At 45.8% G+C, this 15,139-nt stretch overlaps 1 protein-coding gene across 1 annotated transcript in view; it reads left to right on the top strand.

The window, feature by feature from the left end:
- Positions 1-15,139, top strand: part of fbxl19 (F-box and leucine rich repeat protein 19) — a gene marked incomplete at both ends in the record, with an annotated part of 31,906 nt that overhangs the window by 16,404 nt on the left and 363 nt on the right. Inside the window, 4 exon segments of the mRNA XM_080523712.1 lie at positions 1-970; positions 13,319-13,482; positions 13,971-14,132; positions 14,561-14,782. The exon segment at positions 1-970 is cut by the window's left edge and continues 532 nt beyond it. Of these exon segments, the coding sequence (XP_080379838.1) occupies positions 1-970; positions 13,319-13,482; positions 13,971-14,132; positions 14,561-14,782 (1,518 nt within the window).

Here is a 15,139-nt window from a genome sequence, read left to right as displayed (position 1 = left end):
GGGGCGGCGGGGGAGAGGAGGAGAGGGAGGCGGCGGAGGAGGACAACAAGCCGCCGCGGCGCAGGGGGGAGGGGCCTCAGCGGGGAGGCGGAGGAGGAGGAGGAGGGCGCAAGGGGCTGATGGCGGACGGCGAGGACGACGACGGGGGGGGAGGGGGGGGAGGAGGGGCGGGGGAGAGGAGCAGAAAGTCGACGCCCCTGCCCCCGCCCTCCCCCCTCTCCTCCACGCAGCCCCCCCCCTCCTCCGGCCCCGGGGGTCACGGCCCCTCCCCCGGGTCGGAGGGCGGAGGCGGCGGCGGAGGTTTCTCGTCCTCCGGGAAGCGCAGCAACGGCTCGGAGACGACGCGCAACGGACGCACGCGCGCCGGCGTGAGGGGCGACCGGGAGACGCAGGAGAAGGAGAACGCCAGCGGAGGGGGGGGCGGAGTCACCGGGGGGGGAGGGGCCAACCACCGGCACGGCACGACGGGCAAGGGCGGAGGAGGAGGAGGAGGAGGAGGAGGAGGAGGAGGGAGCCGTGGCAACAAGATCCGTAGCAGCAGCAACAACAACAACAGCAAGCAGAACCAGGCGGCGTCGAGGAACAGCAACTCCTCGTCCTCCTCCTCTTCCTCCGCCGCCACGTCCAACGGGGGAGGAGGAGGAGGAGGGGGGGGGCTGCTGGGGAGCCACTCCTCCGGGGGGGGGCTGTCGGCCCTGGCCGCCTCCCCCCGCTCCCAGCCCTCCCGCCTGGCGCCCCGCTCCCAGATCATGAAGCGCAGCCCGCCCGCGGTGCCCTCGCCCCCCCGGCCCGTGCAGATGGAGCGGCACCTGGTGCGGCCCCCCCCGGCCTGCCCCGAGCCCCACTGCCTGCCCCTGGACGGGGGGGCGTCCCACGTGCTGCCCCGCGACGTGTGGCTGCGGGTCTTCCAACACCTCAGCCAGAGGGAGCTGTGTGTCTGCATGAGGGTCTGTCGGACATGGAGCCGATGGTGAGATACTTACTACCCTCTACCCCCCTATGCACTACACCCTAGACCCTAGACCCTAGACCCTAGACCCTAGACCCTAGACTAGGGCTGCAACAACGAATCGATTAAATCGATAAAAATCGATAATGAAATTCGTTGGCGACGAATGCCATTATCGATTCGTCTTTTTTTTTCTTTTTTTTCTTTTTTTTCCGGGTTTTGTTTCCATAACAAACCTACTTTCTGTTGACGCACCGGCCGGTGTAGGCATCGCGAATCATAGCGAATCATAGCGCTACCTATGGCCGGAAAGGGCAGAACCTATGACCGGAACCGGAAAAGTGGGAAAATCCGGTACCTACACCGGCGCGGTGGCTACATTTAAATCATGCTACTCAAAAGCCTTGAGAGTGAAGCTGTCTGCTGTCTGCTGTCAGGACATGCTAGTGAGTTAGCTAGCAGGGTTAGCTCGCTGCTGCCGCTAGCTGACTGTCACTATGCTGCTCGTCCAGCTGTAGTCTCCGTAGCTGTGCTGAGAACCAGAGCACTAACTATGTTTCTATAGAGGAGGGTTACACTAACTATGTTTCTATAGAGGAGGGTTACACTAACTATGTTTCTATAGAGGAGGGTTACACTAACTATGTTTCTATAGAGGAGGGTTACAGCTAACTTCCTATTGTTTTATTATAGAAGTCCTGCTGGGCTCAGCCCTGCCATGGTCTCCTGCTCTCCATGCAAATGCGTTAGTGTGAGTTCTGGCGAAGCGTCAGCTAAATGACTGTAATGTAATGCGATAGCCAGTGAGTGTTTGCTCGCATTCATGAATTCAATATTGCATGACAAGTGTATTTAGCTAGCTGGCTAACGTCAGTGGTAGAGCAGAGGTGATAAGCTAAAGGCTAGCTAGTGGTAGCCTACCAAGCTACCCGTGAGTTAGAGTGAGGCACTGACTGTCGCCTAGCCTATTGTATGGAGTGAGAGGACACATTGCATTGTTTTGGAGCATATCTGTTATATAAAAACATTAGTGTCTTCTTGTCTGTAGCCTATATTGCACTTTGGGTTACTGACCTTTACATTAAGCAAAGTTATTACCTAAAACAATGCATGTATTGAGCTAGAGTTCAACTACTTTATTGAAACAATCTACCGCCATAGTCCATGGCCTGTTGTTAAACCTATTTGATGTAGCAAAGCCTTTTTTATTTATATTATTTTTAATTTTTTATTAATACTTATTCATTTTGCACATGTATATGTATAGGCCTGGCTGATTTAGAAAACATAAAATAAAATTAGCAAAATAATTCTTTTTTAATAAAAAATCAAAATCAAAAAATTCTTTTCCCCCCGTTTTTTTGTATCCGATTAATCGATACAATAATCGGCAGATTAATCGATTATCAAAATAATCGTTAGTTGCAGCCCTACCCTAGACCAGGGGTATTCAATTACAAATTTGGTTGGGCCAGATTTGAAAACCAAGAAATTTTGCTGGGCCAGACATTTTCAGCGACCAGTAGCCTAGGCACCAGGTAATGACACATTTCAAACCAACACAAATGAATGTAGGCCTAATGAAATACAAGCAGTTTATTTATAGTTTTCCTTTTAAATTAGGTAACATCTGACACAGGCACGTCAAAAAGACTTGACTGAACACAATAAAAGAGCTGTAATTGAACAGAACCTAATAGCAATACTTTTTTCACTTTTTAGGTAAAACAACAACATTTTGGTCTCAACTGACCCATGCACATCTCAAAGTGCATAAAAAAGTGTACAGTAGTATACCAATTTAAAAAAGTCCTTTTGTAAAATAAACATTTTGGTCATAGCTGACACATCACAAAGTGCTTTTAACTGAATGAAAATAACCATCAATGCCTTGAGTGCACAATTAAACAAGTTACAGTTACAGTTAAACAATAACATTGAATCTAATCTAATCTAATCTTACCCCGCTGACTTTCTTAGTGTGAGAAGTGACATTTTTTATTCTGAACAAGAGCAGTGACATTTGGCTCATAAGATGTCAATGCAATCCGAAGGCATTGGTGAAGAGTACTGTTAGTCAGGGAACAACGAGAGCTGCTTTTTATTGTGTTCATGTGTGAAAAGCTTGCTTCACAGGTGTATGTTGATCCAAACATACTGAGCACATGGATTGCTACTTTCTTAATGTTAGTGGAGCGAATAAAATTAATTGTAGCCATCACGTTGTCTATTGTTGTTTTAAGCTCCCCGCTGAGTTTTGCGCACAACACCGTCTGATGCACAATGCAGTGTAAGGATGTTATCTGAGGTGCAACAGCGGACCAGCGTGCTGTCAAACCATTTACTCTCCCTGTCATGGATGGAGCCCCATCCGTCACAAGCATTCCCACACGCTTCATATCTAGACCATTGTCTTTGAAAAATTCTGAAATGTTCTTAAAGACTATCTCGCCAGTTGTGTGTCCTTCTAACGGCAGTAAACCGAGCAATTCCTCTCGGAAGCATTTGCCGTAAAAAAAACGGACATATATGCACAATTGTGCGATATCGGTTCTGTCTGTGGACTCGTCTACTGCTATAGACATAACATCAGCTTTCTTCAGTTCTTTTAACAGTGTTTCAAACACATCTGTAGCAAGAATTTCAACCCTGTGAATGTTTGAAGTGTCTGACAGGGGAACGTTTTTAATAGCAGATGCCACACTCGTTTTAATTTTGCTGTCAATTATCACTTCATCTATGACGGCCAGCATACAGTCTTTCATGGTTTCAGAATCAGTGAATGGCCTTTTCTTCTTTGCTAAGATCCAGGAAACACGAAGGGATGCTGCTGTACCTCTCTCTTGGGCTGTGCATGTCCGTACCATCGTTGTACAGCTCCGATTGTAGGATGCAATCAAACTCTGCACTTTTGCAAAAGTCTGAAACCATGAAAGACTGTATGCTGGCCGTCATAGATGAAGTGATAATTGACAGCAAAATTTAAATATGTTTTTCTCTGCTTTTATGGCTGGGCCAATCGGGGGTCGCGCCTGGGCCGCATGTGGCCCCTGGGCCGCTAATTGAATAGGCCTGCCCTAGACCCTACACCCTACACCCTACACCCTACACCCTAGACACTAGACACTAGACACTACACCCTCGACCCTAGACCCTACACCCTAGACACTAGACACTACACCCTAGACCCTAGACACTACACCCTAGACACTAGACACTACACCCTAGACCAGGGGTCGGCAATTAGGTTTGGCCTCGGGCCCAAAAAAATTTGAGCCACTAGATGGCGGGCCAGAACATAATCAAAGGCTAATTTAAGTAATTGATTGTTTAAAAAATGTGACACGTTCTAATACTTGTACACATTGCTAGTCAACTAACACAGCTTGTTTTGTGAGCCTGCTAACAATGTAAAGTAGTGTTCTAGTTAACTAGGTAGTAGTCCAATCCATTACGTTGCAGTATTAGGCTTGACTAGCGAGTTTGTGTTGTGATTCTCAACAACGTTGAAACGTAGTTTCACCCTTTTCCATAGTTTTGAATAATAAATGTGTGGACTGACGATGTATCGCAGCCTAACTTATTCTAATAATTATTTAACATAGTTTTATTCAGATAATTATTCCCCCCTCCTCCCAGACAAGGTCACATTATTATTGGATTGGTTGTTTGCGTGTCGGGTGAAGTTAGCTAAACATTTAACCTGCTAGCAAGAGAAACATCATGTCACTCTCCAAAGGTCTAAAGAGGAAAGTTGACGGTGAAAACAGGGCATTTAAAGAGGAATGGACAGCGAACTATACGTTCATCCTACGTTTCATCAATGCAAAGCCGTTGTGAGACTCACATTTTCCGTGCTCACAATGTTCCCTTTCTATACATGCGAGTCGTCCTTTTCGTCAATGAATGTGATAAAGACGCACGAGAGGAATCGATTGATGCATAAAAAATAAAAATAAACTGCCTGCGGATGGCGGTATACCCTTCAAATAACAAACAATCTCTGCATGTCTCGCGGACATCTCAACATGGATCCATGTCGTTATCATAATGGTCTTATTAATTAGTAATCACTGAGTATGAAAGCATAGTGGGACTGTCAAATTAGTCCAGAAATCTCCTCAGTAAAGTTTTGTGTCAATCCAGGAGGAACTCCAGACAGCTCTGAACCCCTTACAGGAGATCGTTGCATCGTAGAAAGAAGGTTGCGGCGGTGCATAAACTATAGAGTTGCGATAGTTGAGACTCTCTCTAATTAATTTGAAATACAGTGTCCGTTATTACAAACCTGCCTAAATGTCCCTTTGAAAACACTCAAGTTATCAATAATCAAATCAAGAATATTATTAGTTTTCAAAACAACCGCGGATTAAAGTGACGTCAATATCACCAGATATCAAGCAAATACTGACCGATGAGAGATGCCACTTTTCACATTACGTGAGTACCAAGCCTGTCGTTATTGTATTTAATAACCTAATTGTATTTTGTATATTTTGAATGAATGGCTTATGGCTCATTGTACTTATTATCCCTAATAGCGCGTTTGCTCTGTCGTTTCAGGAGCATAGGCCTACCACCACTTTTGCGCCGATTTTGTTGTCAATGTTTTTCAGAAAATTAAACAGAATTTGCTTTGTTACTGTTCATATGTGTGTTGCAGTCACATACGTAAACATTACGTTTGAATGATTTAATGAGCTGATGTTATTTTTTTCAAACCACACACGCTATTTCAGCACCACGCCTTGTCCACCTACTTATGATTCACTCTGAGGGGTTCAGCGTCAGTGCGCTTCGCTGCCTGATTGTCTGTCCCTGTGTCATTCACTCTCAACATGAATAAAAGTACAATACGCATTATTCAGGTGGAGGTCGATTCTCTATTCGGACATTATAGGCGTGGTGTGGGACTGTCGGTCCGATATTGTAAAAAAAAAATAAAAAATATAATAAATGGATTCTCAAAATAATCTGCTGGGCCAAATATTATTGGTGACGGGCCAGCAATGGCCCACGGGCCGCCTATTGCCGACCCCTGCCCTACACCCTAGACACGACACCCTAGACCCTAGACACGACACCCTAGACCCTAGACACTACACCCTAGACACGACACCCTAGACCCTAGACACTACACCCTAGACACTACACACTAGACACTAGACACTAGACACTACACCCTAGACACTAGACACTCCACCCTAGACTAAATTATTGAGAATTATGACTTTTTGACGGAGCATTTCTATCTTAATCTGCGCAGCTTTTCTAGCCTTTGCGGCACTGGTTTAGCAGCCCAGGAAACTCACAGACCAATCGCACGCGTTGTAATTCATCTCACGTGATGCTCCTCAGCCAATGGAATCTGTGCATTCTGATCAGCAGTTAGTGAGATGAGAGACACACACACACACACACACAGGGGAAAGATGAGACGAGACAGTAGTCGAGAGGACTAGAGGAATAAGTGAGTCAGAGAAAAGTGGACAGTGAAAACAGCTTTTAATGAAGTATGGACAGACTGTTACATGGTCATTCTTCCCACTGACAGTTCACAGGGTTCCCACGGGTCCTTGAAATCCTTGAAAGTTTGTGTCATTGAAAGTGCTTGAATTCCCCTCTCTCTCTCTCTCTCTCTCAAAAATAAATATATGTATTCAAAAAGGTTTTACTTACTTTAAAGCTCATCAACTAGTAAATAAGTGTCTGTATTGCTTAACTTCACACATATTTCACAATATATTGTTTTGCTGTGCTGTGGTGGAGAAGGCAAGAGGCCATCTAGTGTTCACACATTCAAGCCTCTCTTTTTAATTGTTGTCTGTGAGCGGATAGTTCCTATTATATCAATTCTCATCTAGATCTGTCTCAAACTATGCCGTGTTGGGTCCTTGAATTTGAGGGAACTGAGTCTTGAAAGTCCTTGAAAGGTGCTTGAATGTGATGTTCCAGAAGGTGTGGGAACCCTGAGTTCAGTTCAAAACCAGTATGTCTCATATCGTGAGCTTTGAATGATAAGGTTCTATCTCCGTTTAGGGTAGTTCAGAGATATTGAGCGTCAAAGTTTTTACATTCCATTATGAGATGGAACCTTTGTATTTGATTAATTACTAACTCAAAAATGTCAACATTTAAAAACATAACACCACACAGGCATTAATAAACACCTAATGGATCAGATTATGTAAAAAAACTAAATTTTGACAAAAATGGAGATGGAACCTTATCATTCTAAACTCACGTGATGTCATAATACCTTATAATTCTAACGTCACGATATGTTCAGAGACTGTGGCGATTGTTAAAAGCAGCATTGTGGAACGCCACTACGAGTCTAAACACACGTCTTTTGAGCAGAAACATAGACACTCAAATCTCAACTGAGGACACAGAAAATACACAATATGAAACACATTCATTCATTCACTGCCCAACAACGTGCTAATGAATATTCCCTTTAAGTTGCTTGGATTTTGGGTCAACATATGCAACATTGACCGTCAGTAAATGTGTTTGAGTGGTAACTGAAACCTTACATGAGGGGAAGCAAGAGTTTTGTGAAGAAATCAAGCAGATACCTATGTCAGCATCATCTGCCACAAAGAAAACTGAAATATGAACGCAGGATGTGCTGGCAACATAGAAGAGAAAGGGGAACTCAAGCTACACTTTTTATTTCGTTTTTCTCAATTTAAGCACTGTATTTTAAGATGCACATTTTTCAAAAGCTCTCATATGTATCTTTACATTTAAATGCAGCCTTTAGTTTACTTGAAATGAGAAAAGAATGTATTCTTTTTCTTTTTACTTACTTATAATCCCTCCAGTTCAATGTGAAAATGTACAATAGATATTGTTGAAATATTATTGAATTGTACTTGAATATATATATACGGTATATACTGTATATGTACTTAATCATAACGCAAGCTCGACATTATTATGTTCCGGACCTTTGCTTGAGGACATTTTCTCTAACTGGACCTTGTTGACCCCTGCCCCTCCAACCTAGATACTTGACACTACTCCCTACATCCTAGACACTACACCCTACATCCTAGACACTACCCCCTACTCCCTACATCCTAGACACTACTCCCTACACCCTACATCCTAGACACTAGCCCCTACTCCCTACACCCTACATCCTAGACACTAGCCCCTACACCCTAGACACTACCCCTACCCCCTAGACCAGGGGTGCCCACACTTTTTTGAACCAAGATCTACTTTTCAAGTAGCCAGTCTGCCAAGATCTACCAGTCTAGTTTCAACATCGCAAACGTACACGCACGCACGTACTACACACACACACACACACACACACACACACACACACACACACTTCCCAGCCTGCATAGTAAACTCACAATACACTCTCTCTCTGTCACACAGCCACACAGGAGAAGACCATCACAAACCCTCCCTCTTTGCTATTCTCACTCACACACACATACATACACACACACACACAGACACACACACACATTCACACACACAAACACACAAACACACAAACACACACACACATTTGCCAGTCTGCATAGGGAGCCATAGCACAAACCCTCCCTCTCTCTCTCCCCCCACCCCCTCTCTCTCTCTCTCTCTCTTACACACACACACACACACACACACACACACACACCTCAATTTCTCTCACTCACACACTGACAGCCAGTCTGCAGTACCATAGCCAACTACTGATCCAACAAACAGAAAAGTAAACCAGATACAAAACAGGTAATTCCCTAGTTTGAAAGGAGGAAATAAATGCATTTCTCTACCTTAGTGGGAGACCTGGCACTGGGAGGAGGCAGCTAGTTTCTAGTAGTCAGGGCTGTAGGAGCTGGTTGCAAGGTGTCATCAGCCACTGTGGATCTGTCATCGAAAAGGCAATCTGCAGCCTCGAGAAACTTTTTTCACAATTTGGCCGTCTTTGAATGACTTCTTGTGTTTAACAAGAACGTGACTGACGCGATAAGAAGCTATCGTTGCAGCCGTACGTTTTCGCTCTTTTGCCACATTTCCCTTCTTTGAAATAGCCATCGTAGATTTGCTGATCAGACAGACGCACTTCCAATATCACATCGTGTAAAAAAGTCCTCCTCCCATTCTGGATGGAAGTTATACGTTATTAGTTTCTTACTTGGTCCAGCTTCCCCACTCATTTGTATAGCCTTTATTTAGTATTATATAGTAAATAGTAGAAATTGGAAGGCTAACTAGGTAATTAGTCTCGCCGGTATTTTGTATTTTGTAGTTGGTGCTGTTGACTGCGCATGCGTGGTGAACCGCGTGTTAGGTGTAGGTGAAAAGATCAGATCTCAGACTGGCTTACCTGTACGTCAATCAAGTGGCAAAAGCCATAGTGAGGATGGATGATAGGCGAACAACATTATTTTTTTTTGAACTTTCGTTTTTTTTTTTTTTACTTTTTTTGAACTTTTGTTGTTGTTGTTGTTGTTCAATGCCATGCGATCTACCCATACTACCTTTGCGATCGACCGGTCGATCGCGATCGACGTATTGGGCACCCCTGCCCTAGACACTACCCCCTACTCCCTACCCCCTAGACCAGGGGTGGCCAACCAGTCGGAGACTAAGAGCCACAAAAAAATATTGGGGTACCACAAAGAGCCACATCATACATGCGGGCTCACAAAAGCACTCCCTCTTACTCACACACACACACACACACACACACACACACACACACACAATAATACATTTCCAATAGGCTACTTTGCAGACAGATTTATTTATTTTTCTTTCTCACACACACGACTGAATATGCATGAATGAAATGAAAGCAGGTGGGAAAGCTGCTAAATATCATCTCTTCTCTGCCTTCTTTGATCACACAGTCTTTTGAAACTGACCGTGCAAATATTGCCAACTGTGGTATGTCTTGTATGTCACAAGACTCATCCAATGCAACACTGAAATATTCACAATTCTGAAGATCAGAATGTAATTCTGTTTCAATGGCACTGTTTATGTCCGATATTCTGTGTTCAATGGTGTGGCGTGACAGTTGGATGTCTGAGGCCATCTTTTTCAGTGTTTCATTTGGAGAAAATATTTCCATCACATCAGTGATGCATTTCTTAATAAACTCTCCTTCATTGTATGGCTTTTTAGCACGTGCAATGTTCCAGGCCACTTGATAGGACGCAAGTGTCACTGTCTCTGATTGCTTAACCAATATTTGGAACAACTTGGTCTGTGTTTGTGTCTGGCTTTTCAAGCTGTTTAATTTACCATTGTGAAGTTCGGTGTCTTTTGGAAACTCCTGGTCAATGTTAGCATGCGTTGTGCTGAAATGGCGCTGGAGATTGGAAGCTTTGTAATGTGCCAACGATGTTTGGCATATCAGGCAGAATGTCTTTCCATTGCGCTCCACAAAGAAATATTCACTCTCCCACTCGGCTAAAAACTTCCTGTGCTCATCTCCATACTTGCGTTTAGCTGTACATTTCTTCCCTGACATTTTTATTTTGTTGTTGTTATCCGTAATTTGTCAATAAATGAACTGTCAAAAAGCCGTGTTTACGTGACAGCTTCTCCTCAGAACGGACAATTAGGGAACAGCAGTGTTTCCTCTACATGCATTTATTGGTGGCGGGCCGCCACGAATGAATTTCCTCCGCCACGAATTGATTCAGTCCACACACAAAAAAAAAAAAAGTTCTCAAAAAAAAAAAATCTGAACATTTTAGCTGATTAAAATATATCTGATCCTAGATCAGCGCTATAATGGATGTTGACTAAAAGTGCACCTAAATCCACGCCCATCTCTCTCTAACCGCTGATCCAAAATCAGATTAATGACATTCAGTTGACGACGTGACACAAGGGCTCCTGATTGGTCTAAATGTGAACTGTGGTATTATTGTTATTGTGTACAGGCCACCGTAGTGACATCAGGGGGGTATTCCATCAACATCGCTAAAGGGAAAATCCAGGTTTAGTCTGATAAATCTCGCGAGAGTTCTTAAAAATATCCAGGCATATTCTGATAGGTCTCGCGAGAGTTATCAAAAATAAGCCAGGATTTTCCTTTAGCGACGTTGATGGAATACCCCCCAGGTCAGGTGGGCAGGTTACGACGAGACAACAAGAGACCGGTATTGTAGAGCTTACAGAGCGAGTTAAAATAAAGACACTTACATTGAAATACAGAAGGACTCACGTGTATGTTTAATAGAATAACTGTGATATTACTTCTGTAATGTGGTGGGTTGACATAATTCACGCACGGAACTATAGGTTGAGAGTATTGTTCCGTCCGCAGTTGATTGCGTAGTACCCAAGTTGTTTAGATTGTTCTATTTACTGCTTGAGTGTGTTGTTGACAATCGTTCATGTCCTTCATTAAACGTTTAGCTTTGTCATTTGATACGCCGCCTACGACTACCATCTCTCTGCACTACAGTAAACAGTTAATCAGTAACGTTAGCCGCTTTTGTGCTCATGTAGGCCTACTTCGTATTATATTATAGCTGATGATCTTTGTGTGTGTGTATGTGACTGTCAGTCACAAGTTTATATTCTGTATATTCATTTTTTTTTTTTGGGCCATCCTCTAGTTTTGGCTGTGCACAAGTAATGTATAAAGTAAAAAATAAGATGCTTCCAGACTGTATCCAGAGACTATTTCAAGTTAGACAGAGTAATTATGAACTCAGAGGAATATGTATGTTTATGAAAACAAAGATTAGAACAAATGCAAAACAAAGATGTATAACAGTTGAAGGAGTTAATTTATGGAATACTTTTGAAAAGGAAATGAAAATGTGTAGTACATTAAAAGGATTTAAAAAATTATTAAAAAATAAGATGATTAACAAGTATAAAACAGAGGTTTAAATATATTTTTTGTTTGGTATTTTTTCTATTATTTTTTTTTGAACTTTTTGTTGACATGCGTAAGTGACATTTTTGTTTATAAAAGTTTCAATGTTTTGATTATGCATTCATGGGGGGACATGCATACATGTAACAAGGGTAGGCGCAATAAGCCACAGCTTCAGCCTACACCTTTTTGGTCCTGATGTTATAAATTGTGACTATGCACATTTTCTTATATCTGTATTGTGAATTGTATAGGGGACCAAAATAAACATTCTCAAAAAAAAAACATTCCCAAAAAAAAACGTTGTTTTGAGCGCGCGTGCACGCGAAAAATCGCGCGCGCGCGGTCAGGGCTATCCGCCACCATTGTCAAAATTCCTGGAGGAAACACTGAACAGTGTTGCCTGATTTGGTCGATTCCAGCCCAATCGGGCTACATATGATCACTCTTGGTGGGTGTTTAGACTCTGGTTGGGCTGAAAAATCAATCCAATCTGGCAACACTGTTAGTGACTCGAGATGATCCGGTAGTATCGGGTTACAGCAGCGTGCAGCAAGACAGAGGCCGCGTTCGTAAATTCGCTCTGAGAACGTTGGTGCCTCCACGTCTCTTGTCCAATCAAATTACTTGGTTCCATTATGACGTTAAACCCAGTGTGCGCTCCGGCGAATTTACGAACGCGGCCTGTCAGAGAGAGCGCTACACCAACACTTTTAATGAATGGATTGAAGAGCCGCACACAGACAGCCAAAGAGCCGCATGCGGCTCGGCCACCCCTGCCCTAGACACTACCCCCTACTCCCTAGACACTACTCCTACTCCCTACCCCTAGACACTACCCCCTACTCCCTACCCCCTAGACACTACCCCTACTCCCTACCCCCTAGACACTACCCCTACTCCCTACCCCCTAGACACTACCCCTACTCCCTACCCCCTAGACACTACCCCTACTCCCTACCCCCTAGACACTACTCCCTACACCCTACATCCTAGACACTACCCCTACTCCCTACCCCCTAGACACTACTCCCTACACCCTACATCCTAGACACTACCCCTACACCCTAAATCCTAGACACTACCCCTACTCCCTACCCCCTAGACACTACCCCTTACTCCCTACCCCTCGACACTACACCCTAAACACTACCCCCTAGACACTACCCCTTACTCCCTACACATAAACACTACCCCCTACTCCCTAGACACTGTCCCCTAGGTTAGACTAGAGTGTGTGGACAGTGTGGGGCTGGAGTGGGTTTACTAGGTATGGTAACAGTCAACCCAGAGCCTCTCATGACAGTTGAATGACAGAGAGACAGAGAGATGTGCTTGTAATCCCCACCGTATCATGACGTCATAATGCTGAGTCTACCATTTAACCCTCCCCTCCCTCTCTCTCCCCTCTCTTTCCCCCTCCCCTCTCTCTCTCTCCCTCTCCCCCTCTCTCTCACCCTCCCCCCCTCTCCCTCTCCCCCTCCCCCTCTCCCCCTCCCCCTCCCTCCCAGGTGTTGTGATAAGAGACTGTGGACTCAGATCGACCTCAGCAGGCAGCGGTCCATCACCCCTCCCATGCTGAGTGGTATAATCCGCCGTCAGCCCGTGTCTCTTAACCTGGGCTATACCAACATCTCCAAGAAGCAGCTCATGTGGCTCATCAACCGTCTGCAAGGTTCGGTCACCCTCTCTCTCTCTCTCCTTTCTTCCTGTCTTCAAAACGCCAAAGCTCTATTGATTTGTGTGTGTGGGGGGGGGGGAGGCGGAGGGGGGGGTCTGTGTCTCTGTCTGTCTGTCTGTCTGTCTGTGTGTGTCTGTGTCTGTGTGTTAGGGTGTGTGCCTCTGTCTGTGTGTGTCTATCATAGCTAATGCTAACTGTTAGCGTCCTCTTCCCCCCCCCCCCCCAGGCCTGTGTGTGTGTGTGTATCATAGCTAATGCTAACCGTTAGCGTCCTCTTCCCCCCAGGCCTGTGTGTCTATCATAGCTAATGCTAACCGTTAGTGTGTGTGTGTATCATAACTAATGCTAACCGTTAGTGTGTGTATCTTATCATAGCTAATGCTAACCGTTAGTGTGTGTGTGTATCATAGCTAATGCTAACCGTTAGTGTGTGTATCTTATCATAGCTAATGCTAACCGTTAGCGTCCTCTCCCCCCCCCAGGCCTGTTGGAGCTGAACGTGTCCGGCTGCCCCTGGTCCTCCGTGTCGGCCCTGTGCCAGGCGGCCTGCCCCTGCCTGAGGCTGCTGGACCTCTGCAGGGTGGAGGACCTGAAGGACTCCCACCTCCGAGAGCTGCTGGCCCCCCCGGCCGACACACGCACCGGTGGGTTGCAGGGAGGGGCGGAGGGGAGGGGGAGTGGGTGGAGGGAGGGACGGAGGGAGGGATGAGTGGAGGGAGGGAGGGATGGGTGGAGGGAGGGAGGGAGGGAGGGATGGAGGCAGAGGTGGATGGACAGTGGGAGGGATGGAGGGATGGAGGGAGGGGGAGTGGGTGGATGGATGGATGGATGGAGGGAGGGGTGCATGGACAGTGGGAGGGAGGGAGGGAGGGAGGGGGAGTGGGTGGAGGGAATCGAACCCACAACCTAAGCGTTTTTAGTGCCACGCTCGACACGGTTTCAAACCCCTGCCCAGGGTCGACAGTTGGAAAGACATTGTAAACCCCCCTGTCAAACTAAAACACGTAACGAATTAAAGATGGCCGCCAGCGTCCTCACCACTACCACTTTCCTCCTCCTTCCTGTCCCGCAGCTCACGGGGAGAGCAGAGGGGGGCGTTTCCAGAACGTGACAGAGCTGCGATTGGCCGGGCTGGACTTGACGGACGCCACGTCCCGCCTGTTAGTGCGCTACCTGCCCCACCTGACCAAGCTGGACCTCAGTCAGTGTGGGAACATCACGGACCAGACCGTCCTCACGCTCACCTCCCCCGTCTCCGCCCTGAGGGAGAGCCTCACACACGTCAACCTGGCAGGTAAACGCTCTCGCACACACACACACACACACACACACACACACACACACACACACACTGACCTAGAGAGCCTCACACACGTCAACCTGGCAGGTAAACGCGCACACACACACACACACACACACACACACACACACACTGACCTAGAGAGCCTCACACACGTCAACCTGGCAGGTAAACGCTCTCGCACACACACACACACACACACACACACATTGTGGTAAGTTCTCAGTCTTCATGGTTGTGTGAAGATTGTGTGTGTGTGTGTGTGTGTGTGTGTGTTGCAAGCTGTGTGAAGGTGACAGAGCACTAATGGTGTGTGTGTGTGTGTGTGTGTGTGTGTGTGTGTGTGTGTGT

The sequence above is a fragment of the Nansenia antarctica genome (genome assembly GCF_963989245.1).
Source record: "Nansenia antarctica genome assembly, chromosome: 2".
NCBI classification, from domain to species: domain Eukaryota; kingdom Metazoa; phylum Chordata; class Actinopteri; order Argentiniformes; family Microstomatidae; genus Nansenia; species Nansenia antarctica.
The sequence above is the reverse complement of the archived record's forward strand: the minus strand, read 5'-3'. Positions and strand labels throughout refer to the sequence as shown.